The sequence below is a fragment of the Mustela putorius genome, unplaced genomic scaffold, assembly GCF_011764305.1.
Source record: "Mustela putorius furo isolate JIRA1106 unplaced genomic scaffold, ASM1176430v1.1 tig00000731_pilon_pilon_pilon, whole genome shotgun sequence".
NCBI classification, from domain to species: domain Eukaryota; kingdom Metazoa; phylum Chordata; class Mammalia; order Carnivora; family Mustelidae; genus Mustela; species Mustela putorius.
The window spans coordinates 2,967,524-2,989,071 of record NW_025421461.1 but is presented as its reverse complement, the minus strand read 5'-3'; the positions used below and the strand labels follow the sequence as shown (position 1 = coordinate 2,989,071).

Sequence of the window (21,548 nt, the reverse complement as noted above, 5' to 3'; positions counted from 1 at the left end):
AAATCTTGGCTAAGAATTTGAGGAAGCAGGACTTAAAGTTGATAATTACCACCTCTGATAGATAAAGGCAAAAAAAGGATTAGTTGGGTGGGGGGAACTTAGGGCCCAAGAATTGTCTCCAAGGCCCTAAGAGGTTCTATGCGAAGAATGTCATTAAACCTCATGCCAGTTTTAGTAAATATAATGTATTTATTTTGAAGCAGAATATACCAATAGACAAGCCAATAATTTAGTTGAACTAGAAATCAGAAAGTACAATTTAGTAGGCTAAATGAAAAATTCCATATGGATATTCTAAGATATTTTATGACCGATTATCCTGATGGACTAGCCTAGTGACGAGTTCTTGACACCTCATGCTGACGTGAAGGTCACACGCTATCTGAGCGTGTGCAGTCAAGCCGGTGACTCATGCTCTGGGGATGGTGGGGCCCCTGCAGCCAGGAGTCCCCAAGGCCTGGCAGGGAGGCTGAGGTCTTTCCTACTGGACTGAACTGCTTCAGGTCTCTGGTCCCAGCCATCTCAAGAGAGCTCCCCTTCCTGTGTCCTCCGTCCTCTTCAGCGTGGCCGACCGCCGTGGCTCACAGAGTCCTTCTCCAAACAATCCACCATCAGCCCCCTCCAAAGCTCTCCAACTCTGAAGTCCTGATTATCCAAGGCCTCTTGGTCATGGCAGGCAGTGGCTTTCTGTGTTAGGTCCTGAAGGCTACACTCAGGACTCAGGGATCTCTCTGAAGTTTAGCAAAGTGTAATTTATGTGCATTGTGCTGTGCACCTAAGAAACTTACAGATTTGTCCTTGAAGATCCACTGACTTGAAACTTTAAGATCCTGAGAGAGAGTTAAGTATTAACTTAACTTGTTAGAAGTTAACTTGTTAGAAGTCTCCTTATTACAGCATTAAACATGCCAGTTAGAGTTTTAGAAGATGCAGAATCCTACAACTCCTTCACGGGAAAAATGACAGATGATACGTGCATGAAACTGGCAACTTGTCTTCCCAGAAGCCCTGGGGCGTACAAGGTGATGTTTTACATGGTATTAGTCACAGAAGGCATTTGTGGATGGCCCCAAGAGACTGTCCCAATATAAACAGGAGAGAGGATGGAGAATGGATGAGAAAGGAGCAAGACCACTGGTCAGGTGGCCCATCTGACAGAGGGCTGACTCCTGAAGGTTAAGTCCTCATGTCCCAGTGGATGAGAGACAGGGACCACCTGCCCCCGTGATATACAATTCTAGTGCCTCAAAACTCAAGCAGGGCTGGAAGGTCTAGCCTCACCTCTCTGGACGGGGAGGGCTGTGGATAACCCTGGGCAGGGTGTCTTGTGTCCCAAGAACTGGAGTGAAGAAGTCACTCAGCAGGTTCCAAGACTCCTTTACATGTCCCAAGGGTTTAGCCTAACACATTCGCCTCCCCTAGACTCAAGCTCTAAGGTCTGGGTAACCCATGTAAAATGCATTCTCGGAGAGCGTCCCCCGCTCCACAGAGGGGAAGGCTGGGGTTTGGCTGAGATGGCAGGTTTTATCCACGGGGCACGCCAATGACTTTGACGGTTGATTCTGATGCATTTGCGTTACTTCCTTACTATTTTGGGTAGGATTTTAAAATGATTGGTTCATTAACTGTTTAACAGAGGAATAATTTGGTAGAGGCAACCAGGAGTTTGAATAGGATCTTTCTTCAGTAGTATCTGGCCTAGAGAGAGGAGAGAGGGATCCTGGTTACTCTGCTGGTCTAAGACCCCACCTGACCAGCCCTGGAACAGGAAATCCATATCGGGACTCTACCAAGTGCCTCTTATTTTCAAAGACACGAAATGCGCTGTATTTAAAAAAAAAAAAAAAAAAAGGTCCCTGTCTCCCTAAGATGTTAAGGAAGGTCTGGGCTGAGGATAAAAGACTATACCTTCCCGTGCAAAGTAACAATAACAAGTCAGGCAGCGGTGAGGAGGCGATATTCTGTCTCCTGTCGGTGAGACAACCCCAGGGTTGGGCCAGGAATGGAAAATGTTCACTTACTATGCTCCAGTCATGAGTGGGAGGCTGAAGCCTCTACACGAAATCTGGAAGCTTGGATGGCATACTTGATTCTCTCATCTTTCAATGGTAGCCCTTTCCATTTCTCAACTTTTTTTTAAAACCGGCACCCTCTACCACGCTTTCTGTGGTTTCTGTGACACTTTGCTGGAACTTGACTTGGTATAGATGTGTGTACACACACACACATACACACGCACACAATTTTTTTAAATGCATAGAGAAAACTCCTCTCTATTCAGCGAGTCTGACATGCTCCCTTTAAACCGATCATTACTGCTTTCAATCTCCCATTTAACAATGTCCCAGGCCTGTTCTCGTTCTAGTGAAATGAATTAATGAAGTCACAACCAAGCACGTGACAAAATAATTACGTGCAGAAAAGCCATTTCAGGAAAATGAGTGCAGGCCCAATAAAGACTCCTCAAATAAAGGCACAACGTGGGCTCAGAATTGCTTATTTAAAATAAAAGGTGATTTACTAGAGTCAGAAGAGAAGTCAGCAGAGAAGCAAAGAGGAAAAGAAAACCAAATCCTCACTGGTCCCACACAGAATCCAGAAGGTCCAAACCACTAAACACATCCGCTTACAGTACTGAGAAGCGGGTCTCCCTAGTGAGAGAGACCACGGCTGGTGGCCCTTGTTCCACAGATGAGCAGGCCGAGGCCGAAGGGTGGACTCAGAACAGGCCTTGCTCAGAGCTGGAATTTGGCTGATCTCAGAGCCAGGGATCAAAGCCGTATTTTCCTGGTTCCAAGCGACATGTCTTTATACGCTGTTGCTTCTGTGGGCATTCACAGAGAAGGCTTGTCTGACAAACCCTCTGGGGAGCTCTGGGTGGTCTACCTGGCCTACCCCAGCCTGTCGGACCCAGCACGCTGCCCCTGTGGGGAACACCGGCAGCCTGGAGCCCTGAATGTCCCATGATGCAAAGAAGTCCCCCCAGCAAGATGGTGCCTCTCGGGCTGGCGATGGACAGGTGTCTGGGGACAAGAGAAGAGGGCAGAGGATGACTCCAGACCCATGCACGCCACAGAGCTCAGAGAGATGCAGAGGGAGGAGCCTCTCGAAGGCACACAGGGTTTCAATTCATGCCATCTGCCAGCACAAGTTCTGAAGTCACACTTCTTCTGAAACACCCAAACAACTCCAAAGAAAACAATGACTTAAGAGTATTTTTTAGAAGATTGGTCTCCACTTAGAAAGCAACGGGTTCACTGTGTACGTGTGGTCTATAGATCGGAGGGGATCAGCTCAAGGGGAGCCGAGTGGATTGGGGTGGGGGGGCACCTGCGATGCTCCTTTTTCTACAAGTGATGTGGTTTTCATCTAGACCCAGCTGAGCCATTACCTCCACATTTTTTTTAAAGACCCCAGCAAGCCACCCTGGCCCTTTTAAAAACTATGGCTAAGTCAAGTTTGAACACTGATACCCGGGGCCAAGCAACAGACTGCCAACTCGAACCACTTTACACAGAGATAGAAAACGAGCAGTTCCTACCTCACTCTTAAAGACAGAGCTGGGCCGTGGGATCTGTGGTCGTCACTGCTTACGGGACAACGCAGTCTGAGCTGCGAGAAAAATCAACAGGGCCTTTCTCCTCAGCATAGCCTTGTGTTTCTGAGAAAACCCAAATGATTTCCAATGCAACTGGTCTCTCCAGTTCCATCAGAGCGGTGACCCTGGAAGACGAGCCACTCCCCCACTTGCAAACTGGAACCAAAATGCAGATAAGAACACAGATATTTCCAGTGAATGCTAGAATCTGGCCTCCCTTCCAAGGCTATGGTGTCACAGGTGTTGTCACTATCTTTGGTGTGTCACCCCGACTGGGTAGCTGAGCGCTCAGAGAACACAGTGGCTTTGCCCCCACGTCTGTCTTCACTTCCGTCCCCTTGGACCTTCTCGGTCACCCCCAGGGACTCATGGACTGCCTTGGGGAGGCAGGTATCATGGGCCGCTCAGGGAGCCCACATCTACAGTAATACCCCCAGAGACAGAATTTACAGGGCAGTCAATGGGGGCTGCAAAGCATTCACCTTCCCCTGCCATAGTCACGCCAGCACACAAGTCATCCCCTCGTGACCTGTGGGCACGCCATGCGGATGCCCGGCACACTAGAGAACTGCACTGCCACCAAGACACTCAGGACCACAAGGATCAGAGCGCTGGATGGCTCAGAATCCCTCCAGCAAGTTCTACAGGGTTTTGCCCTTTGGGTTTTTGTTTCTGGGTTTGTTTTTTTTTCTTAAGATTTATTGGTTTATCTGAGAAAGAGAAAGACAGTGCAAGCAGTGGGGTGGGGGAAGGAAGAGAGAGAATCCTCACGTGGACCTCCCATTGAGCGCAAAGCCCACAAGGGACTCGAACCCACGGATCCCAGGACCCTGAGATCATGACCCGAGCCGGTATCAAGAGCAAGACCCTGAGCTGACTGAGCCATCCAAGAGCCCGGGGTCTTAAACTCTTACACCAGAGGTCGACATAATTCCTCCATGATCATTTATGCCCTGCCAGCCACATGGCCACTGCAGCACACACTGAGCTCTTGGGACGTGAAGTCATCACCAAGTTGTGGCTGTTGCCCAGGAAGACGGCTGGGGGTTGCAGTTCACCGACCCTGTCCCAGACTCAGAAAGTGAATACAAGAGACAGAGTTTATCTCTAAAAGCTGAAGAGCTCCCATGACAGAAGAGGAGAGTGTCTGACAGCCGTTCGGGCGGGCCCGGAAAGGCAAGGACTCACCTTGAGCAGCACGGCCGCCACAATGCCCAGAAGAGCCAGCAACAGCAGACCGAGTTTTCCTCTGTTGAAGCGCTTCAGGATGAAGAATTTTGCCCAATCCACCTTTGACTGGCTGTTGGGAGGATACCTGAGCTTGTTAGCACCTTCCCTCTTTAAACTCTTCAGCAGACAGGGCCGCTGATGAGAGAAGGTATCAAAACTGTACTTCCCATGGTAAGCTCCCATTCCGCTAGAACCTGAAACAGAGGGACCAGACAAGACAGGCTCCATCGTAGGGGACACAGCTGCATGAACCCCAACAGAGGAAACCCATGGCACTCCTTGCCGTCCTGGACACCCCCACCTAACTTCTCAGCGCAAATGATGCTTTGAGGAAGTTCTCCCCCCCAACCCCGCCCCACCCCTCTCCCATTCACCAGCAAGTTGATCTCCCTGCCAAAAAGGGGCACTCTCCAAGGGTCCAGTGAGGCTTGCAGCTCTCAGGGCCAGTGGCTCTCACTGAGACCAAGGACCCTGCTCTAAATCTATTCTCGCCACAACCCCTTGGTATGAAGGCATCAGTGCCCCCGATTCCAGAGACTACGAGGGAGCCTGCCAGGGTCAGGCAACTTGCCCAAGGTGGAGAAGGCAAAGCCAGAATGTGTATCCAGGTCGGCTGGACTCTTAACTACTGTGTGCTCTTTTCCTGCTATTCCATGTAGCTTTGTTTATCCATAGCCCTCTTCCCCCACTTGCTTCCTCTAAGCTCCTAGAGAGCAACAAAGACAGGATGACAGGGTTACCCCACTGGGTAACAGTAAGCAAGTTATAAATCCTTGTCCTCTTTTAAGCCATGCTCTGGGACAGTCTTCTTTATTATGGGTGCTGGGCAGATACACTGTATGGCATGGTGGCCATGAGGCATAGGAGAATGGGGCCAGGAAGGCACTTACTGGTACTCTGGGGGCTGCTGACACATCATTTTGGGGACAACTGAAGCTATAGAGAAATTTGGTAATATGCATCAAAAGACACACATTGTTATGGAGAAACAGAAATTATATGTCAACACACTGACAGCATTTATGCCTGGGAGACTACTACGTTTCAGCCTTACAGCTGTCTGTAGTGTTTTGTGGTTGCCCTTTTCCCTAAAAAAACTCTTATCACTTTTAGAACAGGAGGAAAAAAGCATTTCACTTTGGAAAAAAAAAAACAGCTCTTAGCCTTTTTAACACAGTATAATATGTTGAGACATTTTCCCCCAAGAATCAGAAATTGCACAAAACTGTATTAGAATCCTAACCTGGAAAAATGTGGACTCACAAAAACCTAATGCCAGGAATTAAACGCAAATACGGCCCATCTGTAGGACAGAGCACTGGTCGGTTACTGAAATCATGACACACGACCATGCCGACGTGGGAAGATAGCCCACTCTACTCTCACACACAGGTGAAAAACAGAGTACAAGTTTGAACAAAATATTCTTGCTTTTACATATACGAATGTGTGCAAACATGCACAAGGAAAGGAATTTTAAGGATGTACCCCAGAGCTTAATTAAAGAGTGGGGTAAGGGTAATCTAAGCTTTAATTCTTCTCTTTTCCTAGGAAGCCTGATTCCTTCTGTGTGTAGCAGGCAAAAGGTTTTGTTTATAAAGAGGAGGATATGGTCAATGATGCTAAACACAAAACAGGGACTGAACACAAGCCACTCGATGTACACTCAGGAGGCACCAGGGTTGCCCGAGTCTTTGCTGGGAGCCAGCAAAGACTGGGGTCTCACAGAATCCTTTAAGAAGCTGGGCAGTGAGGAATAGCAGCCTCCATCCTGTAAGCTATCTTCCCTTTCATTCACCCTCCCTCCCTCCACAACACACTCAATCCATCAGCAAATCCTGTTGCTTGACACCCCCCCCCCAAAATATCCAGCCCCTTTTCACTAGGTCCCCTGCAACCAGGCCAGTCCAAGCCACCACTAGCTCCAGTCTGGGCCCCAGCCCAGGCCTCTCTCAACCGGTCCCTCATGTGCACCAGGCACGGTGCTGGGCACTGACAATCCCCCCACACCCTAGAACCAGAAATGGGGCACACATGGGTGGCAGGCTGTGGTCTCTTGGGCTTCTAAGACAGTGGCTTTACTGTTTGCTTCTTACTGTGAGAATTCCTACACACTCGTTATTGGTGACACTTCAACAAGATATTAGAGAGGCCGACCACCTAGCTACTGAAGGAGAAGTATGAGCAGGGCCGGTCATCTGGCGTGTGGAAGAGGCAGGCGGGTCACCGCCCAAAGGAAAACAGCAGGGCCCGGGCTGTGTCCATGGAACCTCCCCAAGAATGAGCACGTCCTCAAAACACCGGGAATCTCTTCCTCTGCACCCCACACAGAGGCCTGGGGGGCTGTGGGGGTGGACCCCGAGGACGACTTCGCCCCACCCTGAGCAGACAGCAAGGGGGGACTCAGAAACCCCGACTGCCGCCTGCTCTGGGTGTTCTGCACCCGGCATCCACTACCTCACCGTCAAAAAAGACAGAGGAGCCTTATCTGTGAATCTGAGACCTGGCTTTGGCCAAAAAATAAAAATTTTTAAAAATCCCCTCAACCTAAGAAAAGGACCGTAAGTAACCAAGTAATAACCAATATATAGGCAAACCAGTGAAAGGAACAAAACCAGTTACAGACTGCGCTGGGGGCTACTAAGGACGCAAGGGGCGACAGGACAGAGTCACCCGACAGCCAGATGACCTGCACCACCGTGGGACTCTGGCAGCTGGCGCCACGTGTGGCCGAGGGGGCTACTCACCTACCCCTCCAAAGGGCAGCGAGCTGAGGGTGAAGTGCATGATGACGTCGTTGGCCGTGACGCCGCCGCTGGACGTGCTGTTGATCATCCGTCTGACAAGCTGAGGGAGGGAACACGGGCTCCGGGTCAGCAGTGCCCGTGGCGCCGGCCGCGGCTGGGAGGGGAACTCGCAGGCTCCACACCTGGGCCTACCCACCTGCCTCTGGCAAACAGTGCTGCCTGCATCAGCCTCCGAAGGCGCAGCTCGATTTGGCAAATGTGCAATCGCAGGTATGTGCTCAGATGCACGTCTGGCCCTCGGAGGCTGCCGCGGCCTCCCATGTGCTCCACTGCTGCCTCGGGCAAAGGCGCCCCCTCATGGCCACGAGGAACAGTCCAGACTGCATTCAGGGTCTCTACCATCACCCGTTTCTCTCCCTCTGCTCTGAATGACTGCGTGGGACTGGCAGTACCCTGGAGTGTTCGGGAACTGCCAATAATGTTTACGTGTTCAGACTTGGAATTTGATCTGTTTTGAAGAAATGGCTGGCCCAAGACCAGAATAGGCATGAGGACACCTGACGAAATGTCACTTCTCCTTGCTACCCACAAGGCCTCGGGAGTTCGAGTCACAAGGGTCACAGTGGGCTGTGGTAGGGCGACCCTGTCACTGGGCAGCGCACCCCACGGACGTGCGCCCTGCCCGGTAGACTTTGGGCTTCAGGGCTCTTGTGTGCATCACCTGTGGTCATTCAACACGTCAGAACATGATTAATAACCCATTATTCACGGAGGCCCATGCATCCGGGGTCCCTTCACAAGGCCGTGTCCCCACAGCACGGCAGGCTCTGGAAGCAGTGTGTCACCATGCACAGAACCTCCGTGTGCGAACTCCTTGGACCTTGACCGGCCCCCCCCCCTCAGGTTCTCCCACTTCTCCAGACGGCTCCTGAGCCCACCTGCCCAGTTCGAGGCCACTGTCCCTCAGCAACAGCCAGTCCCCTCGGGAGCCGTGCAACACGGCCAGGGGGCCACTCACCCTGGTGTAATAGGGCATCACAGGCTCATCTGACTGGTATGGCCCCTCGCTCTAACAGAGAAACTGAGGAAAGTGAAGTCGGCGATTTCACAACTGTACCTGTGACTGTTATAGACACCACAGCCCCACACAGCCCACTGAGGGCCACAAATGCCACTGGGGTAAGAGCGAAGGCTTTTACACAGGAATGCCCTGGGAGTGCAGGCCACAGAAGCTTCCAGTGCTGGTATGGAAGCCTTACAATTACAGGGGAGATGTTTGTCAGCGCAAGAGCTTGTGACACAGCCCTGAAGACTCAGGTCTGACCCCAGGGAGCGTGGGAAGGGTGACAGCTATAACCCCAGGGCCTCATTACTCCAGACAACTGTCTACAAGCAGCGCCTTGCTCGGTGAACTCTGTTACTGGAGGAAACAGACCATGTGGCCGGGAAGGAACCCGGTCTGTGACAGTGACTCGTGCCAGGGAGCCGTTCTCCACAGCGCCTACCTTATCATTGTGAGAAAAGATGTAGAAGGCCAGTGGCTTTTCACGGCTGTTGATGAACTTTATGGCCTCATCGGCATCCTTCACAGGCACGATGGGAAGAATGGGCCCGAAAATTTCTTCTTGCATCACCCTGGCTTCAGGATCGACGTCAGTAAGGATCGTTGGGGCTGGAAGAGAAAAGCAGCGAGTGGAAATGGTGAAGTCGAAGACAAGAACGCCAAGCTCTCCACTTTTTTTTTTGTTTGTTAAAGATTTTATTTATTTGACAGAGAGAGATCACAAGTAGGCAGAGAGGCAGGCAGAGAGAGAGAGGGGTGGGGAAGCAGGCTCCCCGTTGAGCAGAGAGCCCAAACCGGGGCTGGATTCCAGGATCCCGGGATCATGACCTGAGCAGAAGGCAGAGGCTTTAACCCACTGAGCCACCCAGGCGCCCCGCCAAGGTCTCATCTTAACGTTTGTTTCTGGCTCACTGATCCATCCCTTCGTGATCCCGCCCAAGAATTAGCTACTGAAGAATATTTTAAAAAGTCCTGAAGAAATCAGTCCTGATGTGGAGGAACCGTGCGTGTCTGTCTCCAAGCAGGTGCATCCGGGGATCCCCCAGGCAAGCAAGGAGAAGATACAGATGCCTGAGTCTATTCATGTCTGACCCTGCTGGCAGCCACATCCGCATGGACCAGGGGGTTGGGGGTTGTTTCCATCTCGCTCTGCGCAGGTCCCTCTGGCAACGCACACAGCCCCTCCATGGATCAAATGGACACCATCTCTTGGTTCGCATGCTTCCACGCATAGGATGCCACTGACCTTTAACTCTATCAGGTTAAGGATGGACTTCAGGGGTCAAGAGACCCTGAGTTCAGGGTTCCAGCCACTATGGGGAAGGCGTGCAAGACAGGCAGGCAATGTGGGTGCCGACAAGGCTTTGCAGAGTCCTGGCATCCATGCCATGCCACACCAAACTGCAGGGGTCTCAAAAACCCCACAAACAAGCCGGGTCTTCAATGGAAAGAGAAGGCACCTGCCAGTAACAAGCTCTCTCTCTTCCTTTCCCCCTCATTTCCCACTAGGTCATCCGGGCAACGTGGCAGAAGATGGCTCTCGCCAGCACCCTGCACGGGGGTGTCTGCAGTCTCCCCAAAACCACCGCCCGCTGCTTCCCGGGCTCAGAGAACCGTTCTGGGGCGGGGGCGGGGGCGGTCTACTCCCTACACAGCTGTGTGTACAGGTAAGCTGACCTTGACTGCAGGTCAGGGGGACATTCATAACTGGTTGATCTAATTGCAAAAGACCTTTTCTCTTGCTGTTGATGAGCCGAGGAGCGGCCAAGGTCAACAGCTGATGGGAAAACAGAAAGATGAAAAACTGGGGGTTTGAGAGCTGTTACTGATGTGAGAATATTTTCCTCCTCATTGTTTTAATCCTCTAGGGTTTTAGGTTCTTTCAAATTGGGTTTTTTGAGGATGTGCAGCATCCTGTCTGCTAAAAAGGCATAAGTAAAGCCATATAGGACAGCTTTTCAGCTGAGTAAGTGTGTCTCTCATTCCTCGGGTCACCTTATGTTATTTTACAATAATGTGTTTGGGGGCGCCTGGGTCACTCAGTTGGTAAGTGTCTGCCTCTGGCTCACGTCATTGCTCAGGGTCCTGGGATGGAGCCATGTTGGGTTACTGGCTCAGTGGGGAGTCTGCTTCTCCCTAGCCCTTCCCCCTGCTCCTGCTTTCTCTCTCTCTCAAATACAAAAATAGAATCTTTAAAAAAAAGAAGAAGAAGAAGAAGAACAGTGTGTTCAAAATGCAACAGGCATACATACTCCTGGTGAAGAATAAAAGAACACAAAAACAAAGTAAACAATGTCAAGCCTGAGAGAAGAAAAACATTTCTGGGGTGCCTGGGTGGTGCAGTCAGTTAAACTTCTGACACTTGGTATCAGCTCAGGTCATGACCTCAGGGTCATGAGATCAAGCTCCAGTAGAATCTATGCCCAGTACAGAGTCTGCTAAAGATTCTCTCTCCCTGGGGCGCCTGGGTGGCTCAGTAGGTTGGGCACCTGCCTTCGGCCTGGGTCATGATCCCAGGCTCCTGGGATCAGCCTCATATCAGGCTCCCTGCTCGGCGGGAAGCCTGCTTCCCCCTATACCACCCTCCTGCTTGTGTTCCCTCTCTCACTGTGTGTCTCTCTGTATCAAGTAGATAAATGGATAAAATCTTGAAAAAAAAAATTCTCTTTCCCTCTCCCCCTTCTGCCCCCCTCCCACTCTATAAATAAATAAATCCAAAAAAATTTTTTAAATGAAACAAGGAAACATTACTTCTGGACCAGTACTGCCACTAACTACTTGTGGTGGAATGATTTCCTCCTTGGGCTGTGCCCCCTGCCAGAAACCAGAAGGAATTAAACAAGAGTTCTGTTTTGCTTCTCAGGGTTAAGTTACAGGGTGTAGGAAGGGGAAAAAACAAGAAAAGAAAAGCTGCATGTAAGGCAAAAAGCCAGTGCAACACAGGTGGTATTATTTGTAAAGACCCAGAACCAGCTCTAAGTGGTTATACAAGAATGAGCACCAGAAAGCAGCGTGTCACTGTTCATTAAACATTACGTCTCCAAAAGCTTATTCAGTGTCAGTAAATAGCGTCAACGAAAACTGTCACACTGCCCGTGTCCCCAGAGCAAAAGGTCAATTTCTATTACCTACGTAGCGTGTGGCCTCATCGGTCTCCCCACCGAAAGCGATCTTCTGTCCTTCCAGCAAATTTAGTATCCTCTTAAAATGACGAAGGTTGATGATCCTCTCATAATCGGGAGATTCTTTTATATTTTCACCATAAAATTCCTATTTAAAATCATTGTATTTAACCACCACAGAAGACCGCTATTTCAGTTTAATAAGCGCAAAATCCACCCATGCCCGAAAAGCCATCTGGTTGTAGATCACCGCCCTCCTCCCTCAAGTGGTCTAACAGTGTTTACACTTCCTGGCAGGCTGGGCACGAGAACTAAGGCAGACGCACAGACTGAGGACCCTCCGTGATGTCCGGGGTTCGTAGGGTCATCCTGCAGACCAGCCGGGGGTCGTACCGGGGACGAATGCTCTCAATTTACTCTCAAGTCAGGGGGCACCTGGGTGGCTCAGTGGGTTAAAGCCTTTGCCTTCAGCTCAGGTCATGATCTCAGGGTCCTGGGATCGAGCCCTGCATTGGGCTCTCTGCTCAGCGGGGAGCCTGCTTCCTCCTCTCTCTCTGTCCGCCTCTCTGCCTACTTGTGATCTCCGTCAAATAAAAAAATAAAATCTTCAAAAAAAATTTACTCTCAAGTCAGGAGGAGTGTTGTTCACCCTGCTCCAAGCAACCCTCCCCCAGGTCTAGGTGCTAAGAATCTCCCCGGAAGCGTGCTGATGAGCCCCAGCTCCAGAGCTCCAGAGCCACGCACAGTGGTTTTCAAGGCTGCCTGCCCCTTAGAATCACTGGAGACCCAGACCAGCTGAACTGCAGTCTTCAGAAGGTGAGGACTGGAAACTTTCATACATGGGAGAACCTCAGGTGAGAACTGCTATCTTAAGGATGTGAATGCCTCAGAGGAAGGCAGAGGGGATCCTACTCCTTTGAAACCAACTGCATCCCCATAACTCAGCTAAACACGTCTTCTCCCATCTCCAAGGGCTTTCAGTCTCACAGGATGTCATGAAACCCTGATGTCCCATATTCCCCGAGTCTGGCCAAGACCCCTTTCATGTTCCCCTTTTCTGGCCCCATCTTCAGTCCCATCCCACAGAGCCAAGTCCCCTATCCAGACGTTCAGTCCTCTGTGCCCAGAGTGAACCCGCTTGGATCTTCTCTCAAGTTCCCGGGGCACACTTTTCATTCTCTGATCATAATGTTACTCTTCGGTGTCCCCAATCCTTCCTTTCAGTGCTCAGTAAGCATCTGTTGAGTGAACTATGACTGTTCCAGAAATTTCTTCCACCCAGGGGGCTTTAAATGGCCCCCTCCCACCAGTAAGCTCAGTCACATTGGTTCACCCCCTTCCTCTCTTCCAACCCAAACCCTACATTTCTGCGAGGCTGAGCTCAGACCACTTCCACAGCATTTCTCCATTCCTTCTAGAGAGATCTTTACTTTGGACACCCTGAAAGACTGAGAGAACCAGGCTGAGTACAATATCAATACATATTTGATTAATTCACTCCTCCAAACTACTGGCCTTCCTAAGCCCTCTGTACACGCAAGAACTGAGAACCTTAATCAGCAATGGCCAACAGGCCAAGGGCCTCTTCCTGCATTTCAGAGGACTGCCAATATCCTCTAAAAAAACCACAAAACATAGCTATTGATTTTTTTTTTTCAAAGCGTGTGCCACAACTAACCAGTTGTTCCAACACATCAGCTAGATAGCTGAAGAGGGTTAAACACCAACCTAACCTTGCTCCTAGCAGACACCTTTCTCAGAAAGGTTCCCAGAGCGTTTTGAATAAAACCATAAATTAACTCCACCACATATGCTACTGGAATTCTCCAGGAGGTGGCGGGGGTTGAGGGGTGGGGTGGGGACCAGGGATGCCGCCTGCACAGAGCTGATTAGACGCGTTTCTTAATGAAATCAATGGACTCAGATGTGTTAAGCACAAACCTTCACGGTTTCCTTAATCTTCTGCACAATTTGATGCTGGAGGGACGGTTCACAGAGGACATAGTCAGGAGCAATGCAGGTTTGGCCACAATTCATGTATTTCCCCCAAGTTATGCGCCTGAGGTGGGGGAGAAAATGGAAAAGCCACAGAATTCAATCTACTATTCATCTGCTACACGCTTTTCTGTAATTTGAGTATTCTGCAACTAGCATGTACTCATAAATCTACTTAGTAGGCTTTGTAGAAAAAGAACAAAAATGCTTTCTTTATAAGATTATCTCTACATCAGTCAGTTGGAACTTAGAATGCATTTTCCCATCGACACAGTACACTCTGAGGAGCCAGGACATTCTCATGCCAGCTCACAGGAAATGGTACTTTATAAGCAGGGAAGCCCTTGCCTGTTTTGAGATAAGCAGCAGCCTCCCCACACCCTCTTCTCCTCTGACTCTAGCCAGGGGACATCAAGACGCCGGGAGCCCCTTACAGACATCAGTTCTCCTGGCTGTAGCTGTAGGTCCTGCTGACAGGAGGTTCGGGTATAAAGAGAGCAGTCAGCCCCCAAGCCCATCCTCTTCTGTGTGGAGCCCCGCCCCGCTCTGGAAAGCCATGCCCGCGTGCGGATCAAAGCCTGCCATCGGCACCTTTCCCCAAGGCCTCAGGTTCTGGCAGCTAGACAACCTGGACACGGCCTGCCTGCCTCCAAGCCCTCTTTGCCCGTCTTGGAAGGGGAGAGAAAAGCCAGACTGATTTAGCGGAGCACCTGCAACCTGGCGTTTTCTGGTGCCCAGGTGCATGATGTTACTGAGCAGAAACATGAGTAGTCGCTGATTCTGTCAACAAAGGAACTCATTAAGAGGCGAGCATAACACTTTCCTGCTGGGAATCTAAAGATTTTACTATGTACATGCGATCCTTTACTCCCTCCCTGGATCACCTGGCAGGTCTGTAACCTCAAGAAAAGAAAGCACTTCTCTGTAACTCCTAAGGACAGCCACGCGGTGTCGAGACCCACCGCTCATTTCTTCAGGCAGCGGAGGCAGGAGGTGGTTTGGGAAAGAGTTCCGCCGCCCCTGGGGACATCAGCCACCCGAATGCCACAATGTCTCTTGGAGCCAGGAGGCCCAGGACTCCGGGGCACAGAGGACACACCAAGCTATCGGTGTCAGGAAGCCCTCAGGTACAAGAAGGCTCACCGGCAGGCAACGTCCAGGTCACAATCTGTGTCGATGTAACACGGGCTCTTGCCTCCCAGCTCAAGTGTCACGGGGGTCAAGTGCTTGGCAGCGGCTTCCATGACAATCCTCCCAACAGCCGTGTTCCCCGTATAGAGGATGTGGTCAAACCGCTGTTTCAGGAGCTCCGTGGTTTCAGGGATGCCACCATTAATCACGGCATACAATTCCTTTGGGAAGGAGAAACAGAGGCACTGACGTCACCAATAAATCGCCCTAACGAGCAACTTCTTCGACATAAACCTGCAGCGTTCCAGTACACCAGGAAAAGAAGGGGACCAGCGCCGGGGAGGAGGCAGGAGGGAGCTGACAGAGGACACATGGAGCACAAAGTCTGATGGCATCTGAGACCCACCGCCTGTGGTGGAAGGGACCGGCACGGGTCCGCAGGTTTCCATAATGAGCTCAGCTGTGAAGGCAGCCAAGAGGGGAGAGCAAGTGGCTGGATTCCACCGGGGAGGTGCATGAGACAGGGCCATGCAAGCTGGAGATTTTGATGAAGAGTCTGCGGTTGGGGACCACGGGACAGGTCCCAGTTGAGTGTCTCGAGCTGAACATTCCAGCACTACTCAACCCTGCGGAGCTCAACCTGGGCCAAGAGGCAGGGGAATGGAGCGAGCGCAACTCGATGCAATGCAGGGGAGAGGCAACACAGGAGAGAAGCTCCGCTCTAGAAGTCAGATCCAGACCAAGTCTGGGGTCTGTCACTTGCTAGCTAGGGGCCCTCAGCAACCTTACTGCACACACCTATGAGCCTGTTTCCTTAACCGGGACTGGGGAGAGGTCCCAAAGCTTTGGGCTGAGCCCTCGGTGCCCTATGCTTTTCTCACTATTGGAATGGAAGAACGTCTCATGCAGCAGCATGACTCGAAGAAGCAATGACAGGGAACAGATGGCAAGGAAGGGACACAGAGCCAGGTGTTCAAAAGATTCGGAGCGCATGAGATAAAAGCGGGCTTGGGGGCCTCATGCTTCCACCTGATCTCCTACTAATTAGGAGGGCTCGTTAGCTCTCGCTCACTCCACAGTTCAAGTGCTCAGCAAATGCTTCAAGTTGTAACTTGCATGAGTTCATCTATAGGACACCTGTGATTAGTCCCCTAACAAACTCAGAGAGAGTGAAGCAGGGGTAGGCCTCGCTATCCCCACCGAGTGGGACAGTCAAGAAATAACCCCCAGTGAGTGGCGAAGTAGGATTTTCAACCTCGATCTTCTGGTTCCAAATCCTACTCCACCCCTGACATCATCCTGTCTTCATCGCCCTCTTGGGCCAGATAACCACAGCTACTGGGACATCGTAGTTTCGCCCGCTGCTGCGGCAGTGACAAGACGGCAAGGAGAACCCACGGTGAGCCTCCAGATTGCTCGAGGAATGTGTCCAACTCCAGCTACGACACTGTACAGAGGCCTTGCAATGAAGGGTAAATTAGGACTCCTCCCTACAGCAACTCCATGCAGACAGCAGTCAACGGCACACAATAGGAGGAAGAGCAGATGTATAGCTCCCCACCCCCCCCACAGCCACCGAGAAACAGACACGCTGAGGATGGAGCAAGACATTATTACCTGGTCCAAATACTGCGGGAGGAGTTTGGCCAAGAGCTGAGCTGTTTTTTCACTTAGTTCAGAAGGCTTGATAATGACAGCATTTCCTAATCAAAGCAAAAAAAAGCAGGAAGGCATCTTTTAACACTTGAGTAACCTTAAAACCTACCACAACAGCGCTCACGGTGGGAATACAGGCTAGGTACTCCCATTACTTCGGCAGCTTTGAATTCTGCACTTTCTCAATGAGCATAAGAGATTCTTCGTTCTTTGTTTTTTTTTTAATTTTATTTGAGAGCGAGAGTGCGCGCGCATGCACACACACATGAGTGGGGAAGGAAGGGAGAGAGAGAAGCAGGTTCCCCACTGAGCAGGGAGCCCAACTTGGGGCTCGATCCCAGGACCTTGAGATCATGACCTCAGCCAAAGGCAAATGCTTAACCAACTAAGCCACCAGGCACCCCAAAATCTTGTCTTACTTCCTCAAACTCCTTGGTTCTCATTAACTTCACATCATGGACAGTAGGCTCCATTATCCTCTCCTCCTCCTCCAGCTTTACTCCCACTGTCCTGGCTAGACTTTCCTGTTTGCCTTGGAATTACTGGGCAAACAAGCCTTGTTGTCAACAAACATTGTTGACTGGGATCTAGCAGAAGAGAGAAATTAACCTCCTGGCGTTTGCCACATACCCAAGCTAGCATGACTCCCACAGCCCCTAGCCAGATGAAGAAACGGATCAGATACAGTCAAATGATTCGCCCAACACCAGAGCTGGCAACTACAACCACCCGAGAGCATGGACGGCTGATTCCAAACTCCGGAACCTGTCACTGCACGTCTTAAGACCTTCATGGGTTCACGGTCCAAGTATTTCAAAATACAAGGCACCATGCAAATCGCTGGAGCCCGCTTTAAAAAAAAAAAAAAAAGATAATAAAGGAGTGCTTGGCTGGCTCCGTCCAGAGCGTGCGGCTCTTGATCTCAGGATTGTGAGTTGGAACCCCACGCTGGGTACAGAGATCATTTTAAAAGAAAAAAAAAAGTAAAAAAAAAAAATCCTTTGTGTGTCACGGCTCCTCCCAGGCCAGATGATTTAATATCCCATCCCAAAACCACCTTTGGCCGGTTCCACCCCGCAGGACCTGCCCGCCCACCCACCTTGAGAGTGTACTTTCGTTTTAACAAACTGCTTTGCCCTTGCTAAATATACATTTATGATAATAATATCTTTGCATCCTCGGTAGTTGCTGGTGTAAAGCAAGGCAAACCACCATAGCAAATGTGTTTCATCAGTCACTATCCTTAATTTACAACCCATGGAAGAGAAGCAGCCCCTCCGAAGAATCAGGGAGACAGAAGCTGACCCCGGACCTGCAGCAATGGCTCCAATCAGAGGCTGAATGGTGAGAACAAAGGGGTAGTTCCAAGCTCCGATAATGAGTACGACTCCCAGGGGCTCTGGCTGGACATAGGCCTCGTCCAGCATGGTCAGCAAGTTCTTCTTGGCTGGCGTGGCAGTAACCCATTCAGAAAGATTCTCCAGCACAAGATCCAGTTCGCCAAGAATGGTAATGACTTCCTGACTGTATGCGTTGAATTCACTCTGTTACAAAGAGAGTCCCAGTTAACCTTGCACAAGTCTGACACTCAGTCCTGAGTGCCGAAAACCAGGTTACGTACACCTGCAGTGACATTTATGAGACTAAGCTGGTTTACTGTGCACACTCACACCCTTCACGCCCTCAGCAAGGGCTTGCTAATACAGTCAGCCCCTCTAAATCCTTCTTTACTGATTCAAGCCTTTTAATTTTTTTTTTTAAAGATTTTTATTTATTGGTGAGAGAGCGAGCAACTGTGTGCACAAGCTGAAGGAGAGGCAGGCAGAGAGAGAAGCAGGCTCTCCACCCAGCAAGGAGCCTAACACAGGACTCGATCCCAGGACCCTGGGCTTGAGCTGAAGGCAGATGCTTAACTGACTGAGCCACCCAGGCATCCCTGATGCAGGCCTTTTCAAGTCAGGATTCAATATTACCTCTTTCAGGAAGATTTCCCTGATGAATATTAGCCTGTCTTGATCACACTTTATAATATAATCACAGGAATTCTGCCTCTGGCGTGTATCCTAACATTTCATCATCACACACTGATTTATAACTATGTTTGTTTCCCAAATTTAAATCCCTCAAGGGCAAGGACCTCACTGTTCTTTAGTAATTGTATATACCTATGTACTCACTTAAATATCTGATGTTTACAGAATGACTAATCATCCTTTCTGAAATCTTAATTATGCCACCTTATTTGATATCTCATTGTTACTAATACTACTGTTACTACCCCTCAAGATGATCTTTGCAGGAAATAAGGGGGTCTCACAGAGCCAGAGCAGGGCCTTGTTACCCCTAGAACAAAGATAAAACATAAAAACAAAGTGATAACAATAGTACTAGAAAGCAGTAATATACTAATGCCCTAAATACCACCCGACACCTTGTTACTCAAAAAGTGGTTCCAGGTTTTTTGGGGAGGTCGGTAGAATAGGATAATTCTGAGCTCACCTCCTCTCATGGCCTCTCCAAGGCTCCAAATGCCTAGAGAATAACTCTCTGAGGATGACCTAGAGACCCACAGAACACCTCTTCTTCAGCTATGTCTTCAGCTAAAGACATAAAGAAAAAGCTACATGGAATGGGGTGGGAGGAGCAGAGAAACAGTCTAGTTCAAACGCACACCATGGGCATGGGGACCCACATCACAGTAGCATCAGCAGTGGCATCACAGGAGTAGCGATCCCCCCTGAAGATGGAGGAGTTCAAGCCCCACATCAGGTGTCCCCGCCCTGGAGACCCGCACCGAGGAGCCTCTGTAACTCAGCCTTTGAAAATCAGCAGGGCTTAACTGGGATGGGGATGGTTAGTGAAGAACTAGAGAGCTACAAGAAACCAAGACTCTGGTCTCCAGGAGTCGCCACACAAACTCACTCACTCTGAGCCCCAGCACGGTTTGAAAAGTGCCTGGACCATATGTGAAGGAGATTTATTAACTAATTTTAGGGGGCGTGCAACATTAAAAACAGAAATACACCACTCCACAATTCCACTTCCCAGTATTTACCCAAAGAAAATGAAAATACTAATTAAGGGGTTCCTGGCAGGCTCAGTCGGTGGAGCAGGCAATTCTTGATCTTGGGGGGGTGTAAGCTCAAGCCCCACAATGGGTGTAGAGAGGATTCTAAAAAATAAAATCTAAAGAAAAAGGCAAAAACCAAAAAAAAAACCCTACTAATTCAAAAAGATTGACGCATCCATATGTTCACAGAAGCATTATTGAATATAACCAGGATACGGAAGCAATCTGAGTGTCTGGATAGATGAACAGATGAAGAAAACGTGGTACACATGCGCGTGCATCGGTAGGTCTTGAATGGAATACTACTTAGCCCTAAAAAAGCAAGTAATCTTGCCATTTGTGACAATATGGATGGACTCAGAGAAGGTGAAATAGTAAAAAAAACCCATACTGCACAGCTAAGTTGTACACCTGAAACTAGTATCATAGCGTATGTCAACTACACCTCAATTTTAAAAAATGAAATAATGATTTTTAAAAAGTAAGGTTTCAAAATAGGCAACATGGTATCCACCTGGGAGCTTGTTACACACTTCGAATCTCAGATGCCCTCCAAGACCTACTTAACTGTAACTTGCATTTTAACAAGATCCCCAGGTGACTCACCATGGGACTCAAGTTTGAGGAGCAGTGGCCTAAAACAGAGTCAGGGAGGAAAACTTCAGCGCAACAACTGACAACCCAAAAACCTCTGTCTATAAAAGAAACCATAAACCAAAAGGCAAGAAACAGACCCAGAGAAAAACGTTTTGCGGGATATTAAGCTGACAAATGACCAAAATCCACAATGCAACAGACAACAGGCAAGGATCTAAAAGGCAATCACAGCAGAGGAAGAGGCCAGAAGACACTATCTATTTGTTGTCTCCAATCAGAGGCGCTGACTAAGCAAGGTAAGAGTTTCGGGAAACTTGCTTTATCAGTACAGCTGGAGATAACACTCCCTCGGTGCTTGCGTAATCAAAAATAAATTTTAAAAAAATGCAAAAGCTCGGGCGGAATGCGGTCCCCAAGTGGGACGGCGGGAGGCGGGTGTCCCGGCGCCCCCAGCCGCGCGCGTACCTTGCACAGATCGGCGCCGATGGCCTGCAGGATGTCCTTCTCGCGCTCCTGCACCATCCTGCGCAGGGCCTCGAGCTGCTGCAGCCGGAACCTCAGCGGGCGCGACCGGCCGGACGCGAACGCGTCGCGAACTCGCTGGATTCGGCTCTCCATGGCCTGGTCCTACAAAAAGACTGGAGGTCGCGGCGCGCCGCAGCGGCGGGGACGTGGCAGGCCGGAGGGATGGCCCCGCGGGCGGGCGCCGCCTCCCTCCCCGCCACTCCCCTCCCGCCCGGCGCCCCCCACCCTACCTCCCGCGGACGCTGAGCCTCACCCCGTTCACCCAACCGCTCGCTGGCTCGGCAGCGGTCTGCGCACCCGCCCGGGTCCGACAGTCCGACCGCGGCCGGGCGGGGCTGGGCTCGACCAGCAGCCGCGCTCCGATTGGCCGGCGCGGGCCACGTGACCTCGGCGGCCGGACGCCGCCCCGGGATCTGGTCCGGGGGTGGGAGCTGCGGCCGCGCGCGCGGCGGGGGAGGGGTGCGGCGGGTGGTCTTCCGAGCGGACGCTGAGGCTTTATGGGGGGGGAGGCGGGGCTCCCGGGAAGCGGCCGGAGCTCCGGGGAGCCCTGGCCCGGGACAGGAAACGCGGCCAACTTCCAGAGACGCCCTCGAGAGAGGGGGTTCCCGTCCCTCCTCCATTTTGTGGCTCCGATGGGGCCCGGCGCCGCCCAGTGTCGTTGGCGCAGCCTCAACGCGTCGGTGGGCAGTGAGCGCTCAGCCGCCCGCCCTCGTCGCTGCGCTGAGTGCTTGCAGCGTGCAGGGTTTTCCAGAAAGTTCTTTGAGGTTCGTCTCCTGAGGGCAGGGAGCCAGGACCTTATGGACAGCTGTGATGG

The 21,548-nt window shown here is 50.7% G+C and overlaps 1 protein-coding gene across 4 annotated transcripts; it reads right to left on the bottom strand.

The window, feature by feature from the left end:
- Positions 1-169: 169 nt before the first annotated feature.
- On the bottom strand, positions 170-21,111 carry ALDH3A2 (aldehyde dehydrogenase 3 family member A2). 4 transcript variants are annotated; one of them, XM_045083673.1, is made up of 12 exons: positions 20,988-21,111; positions 20,675-20,836; positions 17,855-18,086; positions 16,504-16,589; positions 14,899-15,107; positions 13,702-13,819; positions 11,767-11,908; positions 9,081-9,247; positions 7,576-7,675; positions 4,787-5,022; positions 3,542-3,612; positions 170-1,698 (listed from the first exon to the last, which is right to left on the bottom strand). In XM_045083673.1, the coding sequence occupies exons 2-12, from the start codon at positions 20,825-20,827 to the stop codon at positions 1,605-1,607; spliced, it is 1,608 nt and encodes a 535-aa protein (XP_044939608.1). In that variant the 5' UTR covers positions 20,828-20,836; positions 20,988-21,111; the 3' UTR covers positions 170-1,604. The 4 variants fall into 4 exon arrangements, with proteins under 4 accessions (XP_044939608.1, XP_044939611.1, XP_044939610.1 ...); XM_045083676.1 differs by having other exon boundaries at positions 20,965-21,094; XM_045083674.1 differs by having other exon boundaries at positions 1,596-1,698; positions 3,542-3,661.
- Positions 21,112-21,548: the final 437 nt, after the last annotated feature.

What these genes read in the sequence shown, in the direction of transcription:
- ALDH3A2 (XM_045083673.1), bottom strand. Translation starts at nt 20,827, where the DNA reads ATGGAGAGCCGAATCCAGCGAGTTCGCGACGCGTTCGCGTCCGGCCGG. An exon ending in TCGGCGCCGATCTGTGCAAG is followed by an intron (nt 18,087 to 20,674) that starts GTACGCGCGCGG and finishes TCTTTGTAACAG; the next exon opens with AGTGAATTCAACGCATACAG. An exon ending in GCTGCCCTTTGGAGGGGTAG is followed by an intron (nt 5,023 to 7,575) that starts GTGAGTAGCCCC and finishes CCTCTGTTTCAG; the next exon opens with GTTCTAGCGGAATGGGAGCT.